The 20,314-nt window shown below is 34.9% G+C and overlaps 1 protein-coding gene across 1 annotated transcript in view; it reads right to left on the bottom strand.

The window, feature by feature from the left end:
* Positions 1 to 5,336: 5,336 nt before the first annotated feature.
* The window catches only part of ZPLD1 (zona pellucida like domain containing 1), a 71,955-nt gene continuing 56,977 nt past the window's right edge, over positions 5,337 to 20,314 (bottom strand). The window contains exons 6-10 of the mRNA XM_051991196.1: positions 20,009 to 20,089; positions 17,652 to 17,823; positions 13,961 to 14,069; positions 6,656 to 6,685; positions 5,337 to 6,154 (exon numbers count right to left, since the gene is read on the bottom strand). Of these exons, the coding sequence (XP_051847156.1) occupies positions 5,979 to 6,154; positions 6,656 to 6,685; positions 13,961 to 14,069; positions 17,652 to 17,823; positions 20,009 to 20,089 (568 nt within the window). The 3' untranslated portion in view covers positions 5,337 to 5,978. The remainder of the gene's footprint in view (positions 6,155 to 6,655; positions 6,686 to 13,960; positions 14,070 to 17,651; positions 17,824 to 20,008; positions 20,090 to 20,314) is intronic.

Below are 20,314 nucleotides of genomic sequence, written 5' to 3'. Positions count from 1 at the left end.
TCAGATCTCTTCATTGGGTTTCTACAAGAACTATTAGATTTTGTCCCTGTCCCATAATCCCATCTTCACTTAATCCTATCCCCCAAACATTAAGATATCTTTATAATAACAGCTATCTATGCATCAGGGACCATGTTAAACCTATTTAATCTTCCTAACAACCCTTCTAAAGTTGTATTATTGTTGTTATTGTTATTATTCTTCCGCTTTTACAGAGAAGGAAGCTAAAGTTAAATGACTTGCCCAGAATAACACCGCTAAATAAGCATCTGAAGCTGAATCTGAACTTAAGGTCTTCCTGACCCAGGGCTCTATCCACTTTACCATCTAACTGCTATTTCACTTAAAAGATCTTTTTGCATTTTTTAAGTTCTCCCATAAAATGTCCTAATACTATTTCTTAGGAAGACAATATTAGAGTCACAGATGTAATATCAAAAGCAGCTAGGCAAATGTCAGTGGGTATCTGACTTTGAATACATAGCCAAAACATTATTCACTTCTTCAGTTCAAGTAGCCTCTAAGCAATTTATATCTCAATAAAATTGCCACATTTTCCTGCTGATAGAAGTATGGAATTCTCAATAACTTCAAAGAGAAAATCTGATTTAGTCCTAGAGGCACAGAGGAAGATAGAAAAATGGGTCTCAAAACAATGACTTCCAGTAGGACTTTGGATTAATCTCTGTTGGTTCATCGTGAATTAATAAAATGTGATCTGAAAATCTAATCCATCATCATTTTTCCAGAACACAAGAGTGACTCCTAAGCAGTATTTCTTGTATTGTTTCTGGAAATTAAAGAACATACTTCATTTTCCTATCTATTCTTACTCTAGCAGAAGAAGATAATATTGACATGAAATAGATCTTTAAATTGAGTATAGTTTTTAATCTTCTTATCTACAAATCTAGTGTGTCATTAATATATTTTTAAAAGAAAACCACATATGTCTCACAAAGTGGTTTTCTACCTTAACTCATAGTTACTATTTCAAAAAATAAAAAATAAAAATAAAACTGCACAATTCTAAGAAAAATAGCTTCTGGACCCATATCACTGAGTCAGAAGTTTCAGCAAGGTTTTTTAAGCCAAAGCACTCTCAGGATCTTATAGAGCTAGTTGATTAGTCAACCCAGCAGGGTTATTTAGTAATGGATTCAGCTTTGGGCAATGCTAATACAGCTTTAAGGGGAGGAGAAAGGAGGTATCAAAACTAACCTTGAAACTGGTGTAACACCCTTAGATTATTGTTCTTTGTAATGATTCCATTTTTCCACATAGATGTTGTAAGGAAAAATTGAAGTCATTACCTTGGTTATTCCACAATTTTTTTCTTTTTGTCTCTGAAATACCAATGACTTGAAGCAAAAATTATCCAATTAACAATCTTGTTTTTTTTGTTTGTTTGTTTTCTTTTGTTTAAGATATAGAGCATTGTTATGGATCAAGTTAACTGAGCTAAATACTCTGAACACATTTATTTGCACAAACTTCTGGAAAAGACCAGACTTTTCTCATTCTCCATCCTTGATATAAGTAATTAATAGAAGGTTGATTCTAAGAAAAGTCATTTTATTATATTTATTATTTCTGCTTTCATAAAGTGACTACAATTGCTTGCTGTTAAAACTTGTGGCATGATAATCACATAGATAGGACAACATTCCCATTTTTCCATATTTTCCCACATTTTATTCCATGATTGTATTGGCTTTCAATTTGCAAACCAGAGGCTATAGATTTTTCAACCACTTTGAGTTATCCTGGGATTCTGGGATGCTATATTTATCAACCCCAAAATATGTGTTCATTGTAATTGTAAACATATATCATCAGTATTATTTATAAAAGTATAATCCAATCAAGTGGAGAATGATAATTTGGGCTGCTGTGAGAAATTAGGAGAAAGGTCACTGCTTTATCTAACCTCTTTCTAGTATTACTCTCAAGATGGTTTCCATTAAGCAGGAGCCTAACATCCATCTCCATTCATCTTTTTTGCTGTTTTCTAAGCAGATTCCTAAACTTCATTAAAGGGACTTAGATTTGTGACCTAAGGATATGATAGGAGTTAAAAGGAATTTTAGATAATAATTCAGTATTTAAATTGAGCCTAATATCATAATGGCAAAAATAGAAATACTCAAAAGGTTTCCTTATACAGATGACTAGCTAAGGCCTGCATCTCAAAAGAGCTAAACTAGAACCTGAAACTATAGAAAAGACTGGTAGAACTTTCTGACAATAGGGAAGAAAGCCATAAATGACTTCAAGATCAACAGATACAAGCAGATTATTAAAAAAAAAAAAAAAAAAAAAAAAAAAAAGCTAGGGGCAGCTAGGTGGAACAGTGGATAGAGTACCAGCTCTGAAGTCAGGAGGCCCTGAGTTCAAATCTGGTCTAAACACTTAGCATTGTCTAGCTATGTGACCCTGGACAATTCACTTAACCCCAATTACCCCAGAGGGGAAAAAAAGCTGACAATGTGATGTCTGCCTTGTTTAGTTGATATTTTAAGCATTACATTTTTTTTAATAGTAACTTGTTGTGCCACAGTTCTCTTTAATTGTCCTGACTCAGTTGCCCTGTACTAGTTTCCCTGCACTAGTCCTGACTAAATTCTATCTCAGTTTTCTTAACTGTTCTGCCTCATCCTCTTAATTGTAAAACCCCATTCTGGTCCATTAAGACTGAGGACCATTTGCTCTAAGGTTATAAATTGTCAGTGTATAAGACTCAAGATAAGAGGGGGAGATCAGACTTCCTGACTCCTTCTTCCCTCAAGAATTTATACTATCTCGCTAAAATATTCCAAAAGATAAGAATATCCCGGATACCTCATTAACATCTTTACTTCTGTTTTTTCAGACATCCTGACTTTGGCTTTTAGTAAGAATTTATAGCCTCCCCCTATCCTGACAGAATCAAATGGATCTGTGAAGAAGTTTCCCACTTCTGTCCCCTTCTTTGTTTGTAAAAGGTATTTAAGGATTTGGGATCTTCCCATTGATCACTGGGTTCTTTGAGATGACAGTCTTGTCCAGCCCTGGGACAAACATGGATCCATTGGTCCCAGTATATCTCTCATTTAATAAACTATTGGTCTCTAATCTCTGTCTGGTTGGATACTTTGAGACAATGGTCCTGTCCAGTCAGTTATGCTCTCCAATTAATAAAATATTAAAAACTCTCTAATCTCTCTCCTGACTCAGTTTCTCCAGTATTACAACTATCTATTCCAAGTTAAAAACTTGGGTTTACTACATAAAGATATTGCATATAAATAATTAGGAGAGGACAATCTCCTAAATTCATTTAATCCATACAAAATCTGCTCACTTTGGTAAGGGGAAAAAAAGCAACCTTAATTTTATATGATTGACTTTTCTTAAAATCATAAATACACATGCATTTTCTCAAGAGGTTTATTTAAATTATTTTATTAAACAATCATGTTTTATATGTCATCAGACCTTACCCCTGAAATGTAAAAATAAGTCCACAAAAAAAAAAAAAAAAATCCAGTTTGAGGTATTGAAACTGAAGGATAAAATGAACAATGCGATTTTTCTTTATAACATGTTTACATTCTAGAAATGAATATCATTTAGGGGTGCATTACCTTGCATTTCCAAGCTTGTGGAGAGTAGAACTATGTATCTATTGTTACATTACAACGTACACCTCTAATCCTGCTGATTCATGCAGCATCACACGAAGTCTGAATAAAACTCATCCATGAAAAAAAGAGAAAGCTCTAAAAATATATAGCCAAGGTACAGTAATGTGGAATAATTAAACAATTGCTAAATCTGTAATTATTCTAAAAGTTTAGAAATTAAACTAACAGAAATCAAACTATTTGGCTTCATAGATATAATTGTCTTCCTGTTTATGGATACCAATTCAATCAATGTATCCATGACAATTCAAATATATGATCCAAAGTGAATTGGGGAGTGGGGTTGAGAAATGCAATTCTGATGCTTTAGACATAGGGTTGTATAGCACAGTCTGTTTTTTCTTTAGGACATCCTTTCTTCTCCCATTTCCATCCACATCTCAAGGAAGAAAGAAATTTATTAAAACAGAGTTCAGGATGATCACCTCTTGGCTGAATTAAAACAACACATGGTGAAAGGGAGATTGGAGACTTTGAAAGACTTATTTTTTTTTCTATATTCAAGACATTAACCAGATGCTTGCCAAATCCTCCTTTACCTTACTAGTGCTTCCTAAAGAAGTAGAAGGTTGAAATAGTTACATAATTACATCCAGAAAAGTACTTTCTCCTGAAACATACAGATAAATTGTAGGAAAATTAGACTGGGGACCCGAATAACCTGAAAAATTACATTAATGCTCCATTTGAGTGTGTAGGCACAGAATTTTAAACAAGAATTCTAGTAATTTGCATCTGGCACAGTAATTTGGTTCCTGAACAACATGACAATTTGTGAGCAGGAATTACTTTATTTTTTTCCCCATGAAACTATTACTTTTAAAGTGGTACTTGATAGCATTTGGATCTCCAGCACCTAGCAGCCTGCCTGGTGCATACAACAAATATTTCCTGATTGATTGACAAGGCACTGGACAAATCGCCCATGCTAAATTATTTTATTTATCAGTAATTAGTGAAGGATATAGGGTTCATGCACTTTATTGCCTGCATGTCTTCTAAAAGGAGGGAAAGTTAAAAAAAAAAAAAAAGATGGCTGATCAAAAAGAAAACTTTTAAACAGCTAAATTATTTTTGCAATCTAATATTGGAAAGAAATACTGTTGAATACAAAGGATATGATCTAAGAAGACTTATCGTAAACAAGGAATCTCAAGAGTTTATTTTGCCTTTGTAGTAAATGGTTGTTAGTTATTGTGGACTGGCACCAGACTTATGTTGACAAAAATTTGTGTGTAGACCCAAGGGAAAAAAACTAGCCTAGGAAGTTACATTCAATCAACTGTAGGGGAAGACATATTTTTGTAGATCCATTGAGGGACATCATACTTATTTGAGTTACATGATGGGGAGAATTTGTTCTCCATTTTCTGATTTGATTCAAGAAGTGGAAGAAAGAGAAGGAAAGAAAGGAGGAGGAATGAGACCAAGGGAACAGCAGTTGAGCTATTTATCTCAGAAAATTGGTCCTGTTGGGGCTCCCTCCAGAGCCAGAAGGATAAAATTGATCCCATTCATTCTTATGTAAGTAAATAGCAACCCTGGGCCACTTAGTATAATTTGGAGGCTACCACTCTTTTTCACTACTCACTGTAGAAAAATGGATATAGAGGCTATACAATACATCTCTCAGGAGGGTCCTAGGAAATGAACTGTTGCCAGCTGTGGAAATCAGCCCAAAGCACAGGAGGTTAAAGTGAATAGCTATCAAGTTTTCAGATTGGCCAATCTAATTAAAATGGAATCCCCAAGCCAGAAGAAGCTGTAAGCAACTTCAGCTTTAAGACCTTATTTGAAACTGTCTCATAGGGTTTTGCTGGGGGAAATGGGGTGGGAATGACAGATGGAGAGTAGGGAGGAATGCATCTGATTCCCGAATCTCTTTCCACACTCAATGCCAGTCCATTCTCCCTATAATCCACCCCCCAAAAAAAAAATAAAAGAAAAAGAGGAGGGGGAAAGTAGAAAGGGAGAGGAATAGAGGGAGAATGGATTTCACAGTAGGGAAAAAAAAAGTCAGTGTTTCTGTCAGATTTAAGTCCTGATTTTTTTTTAACTTCCAGTTAGCACACCCCTGGGCAACAAAGAGGTCTGATCACAAACACAAATGACAATAGCAATATACTCTAAATTCTTTCACTACCATCATCATTACCAGCTGCACAATAAAGTCTAGTAAGACTACAAAATAGAAAGAGCTGGCATTTGATGTTGACGGAAAATTGCTGCAGTCCATTCACAATGGAACACATTATTGAAGGCAGCTCCCCAAATGTGAGGAAACTGTTATGGTTAATCAAAAACTGGATTTCTTATGCCATTCAACACTAAGCTGTCAGACCCCTTCCTATTCAGGAGGGCCAAGGAACACATGAGAAGAGAAAAACTCATGACTCCCAGAATGACTAATCCCGATATCAGTGCACTGGTGATGGCATTCAACTGGAAAGGAGGCTCACTTGTGGAACCTGTGATGCAAAGAAACACAGAAATGTTAAGGCCCACCATGTCATCTCTCTCTCCAAATTCCTACTGAAATGTCTGAGCACCATGTAGTAGCAAAAGCATTAGTCCAAGAAGCACATGACCTGTGTTTTATTTTCTGACTTCAGTATTAACTAGCCCTTTGACTATTGAATTTTACTACTTCCAGACTCAATCTGCTCATCTATGTAATGGAGAGAGAATTTATTTTCTTTTTAAAAAATAGTTTTGATGATTGTCTTTTAATTTAATCATCCTTTTCCAATATGATTTCTAGCCACCAATAGAACCATCCCTATGACAAAAAAATACAAGTCAACACTTGACCATGTGTGATTGCATGCATGTTCCCCATTCTACTTCTAGCTCTTCCCTAAAGAGAGCAAAAATATGCTTGATAATCAAGCAATCTAACAGTAGAAAATGGATTGGAATTAGACTCAATGTAACCTATTTTTACATTGACAATATTTAGATGAACTTACCAAGCTGTGAATTGTTGGTGGGTGTTTCATCTAAAAAAGAAAAAAGACATGCATTACATATTTTGGCTAGAGGTGTGTTAGAACTGCCTCCTGAGATTTGATTGTTAAATTTTCAAGATGAGCATTTACATCTCTAAAACCAGCAAATGCTAAAAATCTGGGTTGAATTTATTGTTTTGTTGATTGTCTAGATTTATATGAGGAAGAAAATGCTCATAAGGCAGATTAAACTTTAAAGTATGTGTAGTATTCTTTTTCTCCCTCCCTGGGAGAGGTTTGTTAGACATTTACCAGCAAATTCTTCCCTCCCCACCCTCAACCCTATTTTCTCCCCTTCTCCCTTTCCCAAGGAAAATTAATCTATAATCTGCTTTCCACTTTGTCCTTACCATCCCTGGAACCCTCATCACCAAAATACTAATACAATCCTTAAATACTTGTCAATTCATTCTTGTCATTATTGATTCATCATTGTCTCTGATAGGCAGGTTAGAGAAGGTATGAATTGTGAAAGCTGATTTCATTTTTAATCTCTTTATAAGAAATATTTTTTTAATGTTTAGTATCTGTTATACTTATTTAGTGTCTGTTATACTTCAACAAGCAGTTAATTCTTTCCTGCCTATTCTACAAAAATGCTAACCTCTGCTGAAAGAAAATCTACACTTAATAACTAAATGAAAGAGAAATCTGAAATATGGTTAGCTTGTGTTTATTTGTACTGGTAAATCAAAGCATACTGACTTTTACTTTTCCTTATTAATTTTTTTTTTAAATTTATGTTTTACTTTTGTTGATCTATAATTGAAAAATCTTTGAATTTGTATCATGTAGAAAGGATCGGGGAGGGGGAAGTTCTATCCTGATTAGAATTTGTATAATGTTTCTAGTATTATGTTTTGTTCAAACCTTCATTTGTCAAAACCCCAATGACAGTAAAGAGCATCTGTTTAAATCAAAGTCTATCAGTTTTCTTAAAAAAGAAAGAAAAAAAATTAAGCATGGCAAAAAAAAAAAAATTACTGCTTTGATTATAGAAGAAAAGAATATTGAGTTTAATTTATCTAGCTTTTGATTACATTCAACAAACATTTATTAAGCACTTCCTATTTGTAAGACTCCAGAACTAGGCCTTAATTGGGATCTCAAAAACAAAGGGAACCATGCTCACTTAATTTTTTTTTTTTCTAATCTTTTATAGATAAGGAAGAAGACTTCAAACCATTTCATGGGACAACCTTGTAGCATTTTATAAAGTGTTTGTGACTTTTTTGTAAATCTCCTGATGTTTAAGTTTTAGCAAAATAAATATTTACTCTGGTACTTAAACCTTTAAAAGTGATATGGTCCTATTTTGAGACAAAAATCAAGAAATGCAGCTAAGGAGGTGGAAAAAAGTTTAAGTTTTCCTCTCTTCTCTCATTCTACTCTTCTAGGTAAGAGAATCAAAAGACTTAAATATGGACAACTAGAAAGTCTCAAACCTCAAAGCTATTTGATAGTTTTAGGGTGACTGGCCCTTATATAAACAATGATCAATGGTAGTCTAGATTTCAAAAATTAAAATCAATAGAAATGGTCAATCCTCATCTTAAATAAAGATGAGGTCTCTGACAGAAAGATGCAAACCCTGGACCAGGAAGTTTAGCCTAAAGATAAGGTAGATATGAGTTTAAGGCTATTATTTAACTAAAGATGTTCAGGTTTTGTTTCATTTTTTTAATCTAAAGAGTTTAGCAGTCATAGTTGTGAATTTCTTGATATTATTAAAAAGGTTCTATCTTTGCAAACAAGTTTCCTGCATAAATTAAACAGGTTTCTCTGGTTATAGGATTAAGGATTGCCAAGTATCTAAAAGAGCTATTTTTAAAAGTCTATGGCTTTCAAAATATAAGAGCACAGCAGAGGCTACTCTTCTTGTTAAAAAAAAAAAATATCTATCTATCTATCTATCTATCTATCTATCTATCTATCTATCTATCTATCTATATCTCCAAGCTTCAACAGAAGTCAGAGAGAAGTTTCTTGGTCATGTGTCCCCCAAACAAAGCCACACCTGGCAAAGTTCACTAGATATTTGTCCAGTGAAGCTTTCAACATAAACTATATTCAGAAGAGCTGCATGTAGAAAAACAGCATTAAGTAGAGAATTCCCTTCCATCAAAGACTACATGTATTCCTCCTATGGGTTTCTTTCTTTTCTATATATCCTGACCAATTATGTTCCCTATGGGTCCACTGATTGATTCCACTGATGGCTGCATATTTGGGGGGAGAGTATGCCATGGATTTGTGAAGTAACTTTTTATAGCTCCTGCTCCTACTATACTATTTAAATAAATTTCTCTGCTTTTAACTAATCCCATCCTCTAGCAATGGAATTAATAGGAGTTTATGAATTATGGTTTTAGTGGATGTGGTCATAAAGAGTACCTTGAACATGGCTCTGCTGGCTCTGGGGGATATGCTCTGCAAGTCAGGGTATACACGCAATTGCTATGGTCCTAAAATACTAAATCTACACATGTACACAAGAAAATAAAAATATCCAGTTTGCTTATCGCTTAACCAACACTACAGAAAAACTGGAAAGAAGATTTATAATTATTTTCTATTACCTTATTACATGATACTCCTGGTTTTCTTTTCTTTCATCTTCCTTTAGGTATACCAGACTTTGCATTATGGAAATACTCTTTCCTGCTGGTGGTTTAAAAATGCACTAGGGGAAGCAGATGAAACTGTTCGGGAATTAACATGATAACAGCTTGGAATACTATGCTTGATGGGCACTTCAAAGGAGCATAGATGGATAAGAACCAGTGGAAAAAAGGTAACAGAAGCAATGCCACCAGCCATTACAAAGTCAGTAATGACAGATAAGCTGTCTTGCTCTGGTTTCTCTCATAAAAATGGTTGAAGTGCATTGAAAAGATATACAATATCTATGCAAAGACATATGCAGAATTAACATTTCCTCTCTTGACATAAGTAGACAACAATTAAAAAAAACTTTACTAACCATGTGGTAAAATGACATATATTTCAAATTCTTTAATAGCCTCCAAACTTTTATCCTTATGCTGTGTTACATTTGGATGAAACTACATAAAATTACCAAGATGCCAATAGGACAAAAATCTTGACTTGGTCTTCACTATGAGACCAGGAATCCATGCTCAATTAGAAAGCTAAAATCAAACTCTTTTTTTTTAAATTATATGACCATAGTACTTTTCTTTTCCTGAGACTGTGTCCTCCTTTTCTTCTCAAGAGAGATTTTAATTTTAATCAACTATATATTCATCTGGTCATAGATTTGTAACTAGAATGGGATCTTAGAGAAAACTACCAGGTCATACAGGTCACAAGTATTTGAGTCAGGTTTTGACCTAAGTGCTAATTCCATGGCTAATTATCTCATTCCAGCTATAAATCTAGGATCATAGCAGTATATTTATATATATATTTGCTGTCTCTTCAGCTCAATATTCCCTATCTCTTAGCTCCATGTCTTTGCATAAATTACTTCCTAGTAAGCATTCTTTCCTTAGCCTCACCTCTTAGAATTCTTAACATCTTTCAGGGTTCAACTTAGCTGTTTCCTCCAGGAAAGGAGGGATCTTTCCTGATCTCCACATTTTTAGTGCTCTCTCCTCACCCAAATTACCTTTTATTTATCCAATTACATATTTTATCTTCCATTGGAATATAAATTATACCCAGCTTTGCTAGAACATATGTTTGTCCATTATATACATATATATGTATACACATATGACTTTGGAGATATGGGAAGATAAAGACAGACAGAAATAAAAATAGAGATATGTACATATAGTTATAAATGGTAGAATCAGATAGATACAGAAAGATTTAGAGATGGAAATAAATGTAAATATAGGTAAACTATATAGATATAGAGAGTTATAGATAATATATAGATTATAGATATGGAAAATATGTCCCAAAACTCTTAGTTCAGTTCATTTAAAGCTATTAATACTTAAAACAGAACTAAGACTTTTGAGATACCCTATATACATATACAGTTGAGTTTATTTTTAGGTATTCCAATGTGTGCATAAAAGATTAATTAGTTCTCTTCTTATCAGTGTTACACATCATGATAAATAGCATCTCTTCCCAAATATATGTACTTTTTGGTCTTTCTTTTTTTAAAAAAAGAAAGATAAGAAAAATCTTATTTGTGTGATTCAAACATGACTTTTGAAAAGTTTAATACTTAATAATCCAAAAACAAACTTTAAAAAGAAGAGTTGGAAGGCAGAAAGAAAGAATGAGATAATCTAGTTTTGGAAACGAGTATAAATCCCATCACTTCTGTTTACTACCTATGTGATCTATGTGATCTTAGGTAATTGAATTCCCTCTATCCATGCCTTGGTTTTCTCATCTGCAAAATTAGATTACGGTGGATGGACTCTACTATCCTTTCAAACTCTAAATATTATCTGTGAGCTACTCAAGGGCAGGAGAATCTGTTCTAGATAACATGCCAACGAACAAGAAGCTTGGTAAAGAGATTCTGGGTATGGGATACAGGAAAGATGAAGCAACATATTAGGGCAATGTTAGGCTTTAAGGATAGCACCTTCTTCTTAAACCCAATTCTTGTCTCTAGACAATTATTCCAAAAAAGACTGATTGATTGCACTGATGGCTGCATATTTGTGGGAAGAATGTACCTGGGTAAAACAAAAAGGGACTCCAAAAGGAGGCTAATGTGTGTGTGTGTGTGTGTGTGTGTGTGTGTGTGTGTGTGTGTGTGTGTGTGTAGTGTTAAATGATTAGCCAAATCTGGACTTTTCAACTGTGTTATGTATCTGTAATTTGCCTGTATTGTTAGAGTACTTACATTGAAATAATGCAGTGGTTCTTCACTAACTAGGGAAGTAAATTTACATTTATGTTGATGTCTTGTTATGATACTCATTGACAAAGAGCAAGATGTATATAGTCCTTGAGTAATTATTTTTTTAAAAAGAAGAAGAATTTTCTTTTAACCCTTAACTGATGATAGCAAAGGTAACTATTACTTAATATTGGGAACTTGTTGTACAAGGGTCATATCAATAATGATCTACCACAGGTCTTAACCTGGGGTCTGTGAATTTTTTTGGTTATTGTTTTTAATATTTTGATAACCATCTTTCATTACAATTGGTTTCGTTTGTAATCCTTTGCATTTTATTTCATACATTTCAAAATATTATTTTGAGAAAAGGTCCATCGGTTTTACCAGACAGCCAAAAGTGGCCCATGGCATAAAAAAAATAAAAATCTCTGATCTATAGTTATACCTAAGCTTTGTTTAACCGTGTAAAAAAGAGAATACTTTACTTTAGAAAGGTGGGAGGAGGGGAGGATGATTCCCACATACATGAAAGGTCCAATTCCTTCTATATATCACACAGTTCCATTTATATGTTTCCCCTTTCAGTCCCCCCAAGGTGATCCTGACTGCTTCCTAGAAATTAAAAACATTTTCTATTGTTCCCACTCAAAAGCAATCCCAAATATTGTCAATGCAAGATGACTTTTCATCCTGTGTAATTCTACACACCAATTCTGCAGAGAGGCACAGAAACAAGAATTGGGCCTTTCACAAATTACAAGCCAGTATTTTTCAAACCACTCAAAAGCATGTACCAGATCCTCAGGGAGTCTGCACCAAGTCTGAAATTTCATAGTTAATACATTGCTGCATTATTGAAAAAAGAACCTAGCAGCCCTTTACTATATACAATAGCACATTTTCCCCTCGTCATCATAAATTATAGACGACTAAAAGGATTTCTTTGTTTCTTCAAACTTTACAAATGAAACACTCCACCTTCGTGCTGAAGGAAATTTTCAACTGAAAAGCAGCTGTCATGAGAAACTGAAATAAGAGCATGATAAAGAGAGAATGACCAACATTTTAAAGCCTATGCCAATGCACAAAAGTGAAATGAGGAACTGAGGCAATTGTTTGAATAACTTATTCCAAAAGCATTTCTTTTTCTTTTTGTCTTACCTAGCTTTTTCAGATAAATTTGGTTTTCTTCATGAATAAAGACACAATTTAATTAAAATATTACATTAGTTTATCCTGAGATTATTACTATAGAAAAAAATTAAGGAATAAAATCAATTATATTATCTAAGCCAAATTTGAACCACTGAAGGACTTTTGAGGTCATCTTTGAAAGTCAGTGAACCATATTATTGATATAGAAATTAGAGAACCTGAAGTTGAAGCCTAGTTCCGTTACTTATTACCATAGGGTAAAGTCATATATATAATTATATATGTAATCACTTGACCACTCTAGGCCTCAAGTTCCTCATCTATGAAATTAGGGTTCTCTTCTTACCAGTGTTACACATCATGATAAATAGCATCTCTTCCCAAATATATGTACTTTTTGGTCTTTCTTTTTTTAAAAAAGAAAGATGAGAAAAATCTTATTTGTGTGATTCAAACATGATGGTGATACCCAAAGTTTCTTCTTGCTGCATATCCTATGGTCTAATCCAAAACCTTTGCATGAGAAAGCATCAACCCAAAAGTTTAAGTAATATATCCAAAGTCACACAGCTAGGCCTCCTGACTCTCAGTCCCAGAGATTTTATACTATATCATATGGCCTCTGGCCAGGTAGGTGGCCCAGTGGATAGAGTGCTGGGTTTGAAATCAGAAAGACTCCTCTTCCTGAGTTCAAATCTGGCCTTAGATGCTCACTAGTGTGTGACCCTGGGCATGTCACTTAATATTTTTTGCCTCATTTTAAAAATGAGCTAGAGAAACAAACACTTAATACTTTTTGCCTCATCTTTAAAATGAGCTAGAGAAGCAAACAAAATCCGTCTGGTATCTTTGCCAAGAAAACCCCAAAATGGGGTCATGAACATTTAGTCATGACTGAACAATAACAAAAAAACATTGTAGTTTCATCTAACAGACCAAAAAATATGAGTTTTTCCCTGCACCTCATCCCTGCGACTTAAAGCATCATTCCTCTTCATAAGCATGTAAGAAAGAAGGAGAGAAGATAGAGTATGTCTCTCTTCTTCCTCCTCCTTCTCCTCTCGCAGTGGTAAGGCTATTACCCTTTATATGAAAGTCAAATAAACAGAGTACTGCTGTGCAATTAGAGGGCTGGAGAATGCTTAGAGGTTTATCTTATCTTTCAGTTAATTAGTTCTTTTAAGAAATGACTCTGAGCTCTTCTAAGAAGCAAAAGAAGTTTCCATTTTGGAAATTCCTATGAGTACAAGAAAAAGCAGGAGTTGTCCTACCACTCCGGGTAATGATGGGGCCAGCAGAAACGACAGCATTTCCAGAAATACTCTGGGGGCTCCACGTCGTCCTCCTCCCCACATCTCTTCTTTCTCTGTGACTGCAAATCTGAGGTGTGAATGGAAACAAATAAAATCCACATTGAAGCACTGCCTGTTTCTTTATGACCATTTTGGAAAGGAGGTTCCTCTGGACCAACAGCCACACATTTGATTTTATTTCGTGTTCATTTGTGTGTGTATTTAATTACTTGGCATGTCCCCACTATGTATTTCTTCCCTTGGCTTGGGTCACATTTCTCATTTCCCACCATTCCAATTATGCTTTGCTTCATTAATTTACATAGCTCAGTAGATCTCCTGAATGAAAGTTTTGTTTATTAAACTTTTCTAAAATTATTTTATTCAATCCTTGAATAAATCCATCCACTAAAATTCTACCAAGTACCAAGGCAGTTATGTGAATGTTCCTCTTAATCTATTCCAACATAAGTGAACACATAGGATCGTTAATTTACAGAAAAAAAGCTGGCTCTGGTGTACTGGGGCTCTGGTTTCATATCCTGCCTCTGATCCTTACAAACCGCATGACTCCCCTATCTTTAAAACAAAATCAGAAAAACAAAAACTCCAAGGGGTTTAACATTCCTCACTAGCCATTGCCTCAGATCTCTCTTCACTCTAATACACACTCTACTCAGCTCCCAAGGTGACTTTCCTAAAAAGCATATCTGACCATGTTACTTCTGCTCAATAAATTCCAATAGCTCCCTATAGTGTCCAGAATCAAATATTTAAAACATTGTTTGATTTTTAAAGCCTTTCACAACCTAGTCCCCTTTGGGCTTTTCTAATTTTTTTATACTTTGTTTCCCTCCATCTAATCTGCTCTCTAGCTACAAAATCTCATCTCACAACATCTCCTAGCTCTATGGGAGTTGTCCCTCACACCTGGAATTCTCTCCTTCCTCTTCCCTTGCTCCTAGTTTCATGGGTACCCCTCAAGAGTAGCTTAAATACCCCTTTATATGAGAGGCCTATCCTGGTCACACCTACCTCCCAGTGCCTTTCCTCAGAAATTATGTACACATAATGTATTTTTGCTTTTCTTTATTTCCCCATTATGCTAGCTTTCTTCAAAATACATCTTCTTCAGGAGGTCTTTTCCCTACTACTTACCCCTTCTCATGCCCTACCTCTGAGCCTGTCTTCTGCACATTCTATGCATATGTTACATGAACATAGTCTACATCTTGCTTTCCCATTAGAATGTGAACACCTTGAGGGAATTAAACCAACAATCATGTATTAAAGTGTCTGCTATGTTCTTCTGAAAGTTTTCCTTATTTACCATAATCTTCGATCATTCCTTCTGTTATCTCCAGTCTATTTTGTATATATTTTGTTTGCATATTATTATTTGTGTGTTGTCTCCCCACATTAAACTGTGAGTTCTCTAAAACAGGGACTGTTTTTGCCTTTCTTTGTATATTTGCAGAAACTGAGATTTTAGCTGGGACTTGAAAGAATGGTGATGACGAGGAAGAGAATTCCAAGGATGGGAAAGAGAATGTCTCTTCTTTTCTTGTTTGTTTTTTGTTTTTTGTTGTTCCTTTCTTCATATGCTCAGCCCTTAGAAAAGCACTTGGCACATGGTAAGTGATTAACAAATGCTTATTGATATTGAACAAGTGACATATGATTGTGACAGAGTTCTATTATGCTATAATAGGGAAATTCAGAAAAATTTTTATAATATTTATAAAAGATAATATAAAGTGAAGTGAACAGAACCAGGAGAACATTGTACACAGTAACAATATTGTACAATGAAAAACTATGAAAATATTAGCTACCCTGATCAATACAATGATCCAAGTCAATTCTGAAGGACTCATAATAAAAAGTACTATACACCTACCTCTAGAGAAAGAAATGATGAATTTTGAGTGAAAACTGAAATATGATTTTTTCACTTAAAAAATGTTTGTTGAAAGATCACTATGTTCTGTTTGTCTCTAGACAAGTCAGTTCCTCTCCTAAACCTTCAGTGTCCTTATTCGTAAAAATGAAGGGGTTGGACTACACTGCTTTGGAAGTATCTCCTACCTTTAGATATATGATCCTAGGAAAAAGCTAGAAAGGATTGTAAGGTTCATCTCCCACTGTCATTTGAAGATCAGACAAGTGAAGTGCTTTACCTAAGGTTTCATAGGGCACAGAGACAGGATTCAAATGTAGGTAGGTTCACTTTCTTCAGTACCTGTACAAATTCAGGGTCAGTTTTTTATTTTGTTTTATTTCCATTGCACCATAGTTGTCAAATTCAAATAGAAGCAATTGGTATTTTAAAGCAAAATTGCTAAAGATCATAGACAGAACTATCACTAGCTTGTAGTGAATGGCTTTTCCCTCTTCTTGGGAAATAAAAGGAGCTGTGTTCATTCCTCTTAAAAACCTTCTTTTGCCCAAGAGCCAGATATGCCTATAATTGAAGTGAGAGAGTGCCCCATCCCAGGGTTTCCACCATAATTCTACTTTTCTGGAGTCTACCTCTCCATCCCCAACTCAATGGAGACAAAGGATCAACATGGTCTTCTCTAGGCACAACTATATACACACTGTCCTTAACACAACTGTTTTTACCTCAAGTAAACAAGTTTTCTGATATGCCTCTCCTCACAAAGAAAACAGAGGTAAGAACAATGACTATGATTTCAGAGGTATAGATAGGCAACTCTCAGAGAGGAAATCCTTCTACCAACTTTGGCAGGAAATTTGAAGTCTAAGCAAATTGTCTAGAGAACTAAGGCTGGAGAAGGAATTTTTTTTTTTTTTTTTTTTTTTTTTTAAGATTAGGAAACAGACACGGGGTAAAATGTCTTGTCCAAAGTCACATAGCTAGTATATTGTTAGAAGAAGATGTAAATCTACCTCTCCCTGATTCTAAGTCTAGTGTTAGATCAACTGTACTATATTTCCTCTTATAGGAAGTACAAATCAAGTCAGTATCTCTGCCAAAAAAAAGTCCCAAATGGGGTCACTAAGAGTCATACACAACAAAAAGTGACTAAACAACAACTAGAACTAGAAGAGTAAGTGACATGACCAGAGTTTCACAGCCAGAATGTGAGCAGAATTTGATAAGACTAATAATGAGAGATGGTCATTGTATTCATTTATTTAAAGGAAAAGAAGGAGAAGGAAGAAAAATTAGATTCATTCTGCTTGGACCCAGAGGGCACAATTCCTCACAAACAAAACTTGTCCTCCTTTTTTTCCCCCAGACCAATCAATCAACAGATATTTATTAAGTACTCAGGATATGCCAGGAATTAGGCTAAATGCTGGGAATATAAAAAGAGGCAAAAGAGAGAGGTCTGTCCTCAAAAAATTTATAATTTAATGGAGGAGACCGCTATATATAGGCATGAATTTGATAAGCCAAATGGAAGAAGCAGATCTTTCGTTCCCAGGAAATGAGTCTGTATTTCAAGAGTAAATAGCCCTTTGTGTGATCTCCAGAAATAGCTCTGCCTCTAAAGAATCCTTGGGGATACTGCTTTAGTCTATTGTACAAGAGACATGGCACATTTTATTTTTAGGTGGCCAATTGGTCTATCACATAAAATGAACTCCTCTTCCAAGTACTGGTTTGTAGTTGCAGTACTAGAAATCTGTGAACACTTACAGGAGTGAGGAAAGGGCAATCCTCTGCTCTGCACAGTTTGGTCACACAGTGAAGGAAGACCGTAGACATCTTCTGATTTTTGTGCTTCACAAAACGGAATACCTCAAATGAAAACCGGCCTTGCTGACTCTTGCCATTTTCAATGACAGTTGTCTGCGGATCTTTGTCACAGCTGTATTTCAGAAGACACAAAAACTGGGGCCTTACTATGGAATATTACAATGTCTCACATTTCTAGAGTATTTTAGTGTTTTCATCACAACTATCGTGTGAATCAGGGAGTACAAATATTATCGTCCCAACTTTTTTTAAGATTAGGAAACAGATACAGGGTGTAATATCTTGCCCAAGGTCACACAGCTAGTAAAGTGTTAGAAGAGGATATAAACCCAGCTTTCCTGATTTTAAGCCTAGTGTTATATCAACTGTACTATAGTTTCTCTTATATGAAGTACAAAATCACTGCACTTTTTAAATCTATTTCCACAGCAAAAAGAATACTTTTTTTTTGGAGGGGTGATGAAACCATTCTTCCATTTGGGGGATATTTAACAAGATAATAAAATAAAACATTGGACTAGAGCCTTAGCTACATAGCTAATGTAGCTAATCCTAGCTAACTCATATTTTCATATTACTTTATTATGGCCAATTTTCCTTATGTAACTTGAAATTGAACAAAGAATGTACAGAGCTGCCCCTGCCTGCTTCATGGCAACCATGTGTGCTAGATCAGTGCTTAGGTACTGTGGGGATGACAAATGCTCTAGACAGACCTTTTCAGCGGGTCATGTATGACTCAGGACTTGAATCCTTTGCTAATAATGAAGTCATCTCCATATTGGCCATCAAGAAAAAAGAACCAATGAGTTAGTGAATATTTATTAAAAAAAAAAAAAAAAAAGAGTGACTCTGTCCCCATTTCTCTCTCCCTTTGACTGTCCAGGTAGTATCTTATGACAGATTTCCAAGAAGCATAGTCTTTTCTCTACCTTACCTGCCATGTGGTACTGAGTACATGAGAGCTAGAAAGTCCTAAATGCCTCTTCTGTTTTATAGGGTTTTTTCCTAAGTAAAAGTAACTAAACATCTGCCTTGAGATGGAGATGTCCATGCTTAGAAGTGATCTTAGAAGTGACCCAGAGGATCTTTTAATCTCTTGGTCAGAACTGACTCATGGCAGGGGGAGTTTCTGCATCAGAGACTGCTGACAAAAGAAGTCTAATCCCTTACTCAGTTGACCAAAAAATACATAGACTTTATGGAGACAGCATAAAACCAAGGTAAAATGAAACCATTTCTACTCAGTGAACCCACAAACTACTTCTATGTTCTAAAGTGCTTTAAGTTAACTACTTAAAAGGATAAAATACCAATTGTTGCTGAATAATGGCTTAAGTCTTTCTGTCAATGTACAAAAATGAATCTTTGTGTCTATACTGTGAGACATTAGGCAGCCAAAATTCAAAGTTTATGTAATTTTCCATATCATAGGCTATGAGTCGGAAAATGTAATGAGCCAAATAACATGAATAAAAGGAGTGTAACTTCTTTAAGTACAGGCTAGATTTCCCCCACCCCACTCCTCAAGACTGAACATTGTCTGGACAATATACCTGAATTTAGAACAGGGGATCCCAGAGCTCAAAAGGAGAAGGTATGATGTCCTAGTACTTTGGGCTAACCAATGGTTCTGTAGTGAGACTTAACAACAAACCTGTGAAATTCTTGTCCAAGGAGAACAAATGTGGGTTCATTAAATTTCCTTGATCTAGTTGCTAGGAACTATCCTAGCAGATTAGAAATAAAGAAGCAGATGCTTTTTGCTTCCCACCATGATGCTTCTCCCTACCCAAAAGCTATAGGTAATTAAGCTAATTGCATTTCATGTTCCAAGTTTGGGTCAATTAAGATCTACAATCAGATTCCTTACTTATACTATTGAGTCATGTCCTGTTGTCTGATTCCAAGATCTGAACATTTGAAGGAAAGATTGAGAATTTTATGGCCATGACACCCCAAAGAACGAAGACTATTATACAATCCATCACCATTTGCTAGAGACTAATAATGAAGTTATTGGCTGAGAAAAGTGAGGCAGTAGGCTAAATGGGACTTGCTGTGAAATACCTTGGTAAATTAGATGAAAATGTTTTTTGCCCTAAATTATCTGAAACATTACCTTCATTTTTCTCCTTTCTTTAAAACCAATAGCTAGCATTTATATGGTATGTTAAAGTCTGAAAAACACTCCAGATTTGAAAACCTATTTTTTTAAAAATAGGTGTAAATTTGTTACTTAAATCAAGCACAGATAAATTTTTGGTGCGGATAGGAAAGTCTTAGGAAACACCTACCTGAAGAATAAGTCATATCGTATATCATCATTTGGATTCCCAGATGGGGTAGTGTAACAATAGTCCATCAAAACATTCCACCTATAAAAAGAAATAAGAATGAGGTCATGTCAGAGTCACCTATTTGTGACAGTAACTAAAAGTTTGAAGAAAAGAAAAAAAAAAACTGTCTGAATCTCCTGGATCATTTTTTAATATAGAAAATTTCTCTACTACTATTTGAAGACAATAATAGTAACTCATATTTCTATACTCTTTTACAACATACTTCCCTGATAACATCTCTGTGAATTAAGCAAAAGTGTG

The sequence above is a fragment of the Antechinus flavipes genome, chromosome 3 (genome assembly GCF_016432865.1).
Source record: "Antechinus flavipes isolate AdamAnt ecotype Samford, QLD, Australia chromosome 3, AdamAnt_v2, whole genome shotgun sequence".
Classification (NCBI taxonomy): domain Eukaryota; kingdom Metazoa; phylum Chordata; class Mammalia; order Dasyuromorphia; family Dasyuridae; genus Antechinus; species Antechinus flavipes.
This window is presented reverse-complemented; position numbering and strand designations above follow the sequence as displayed.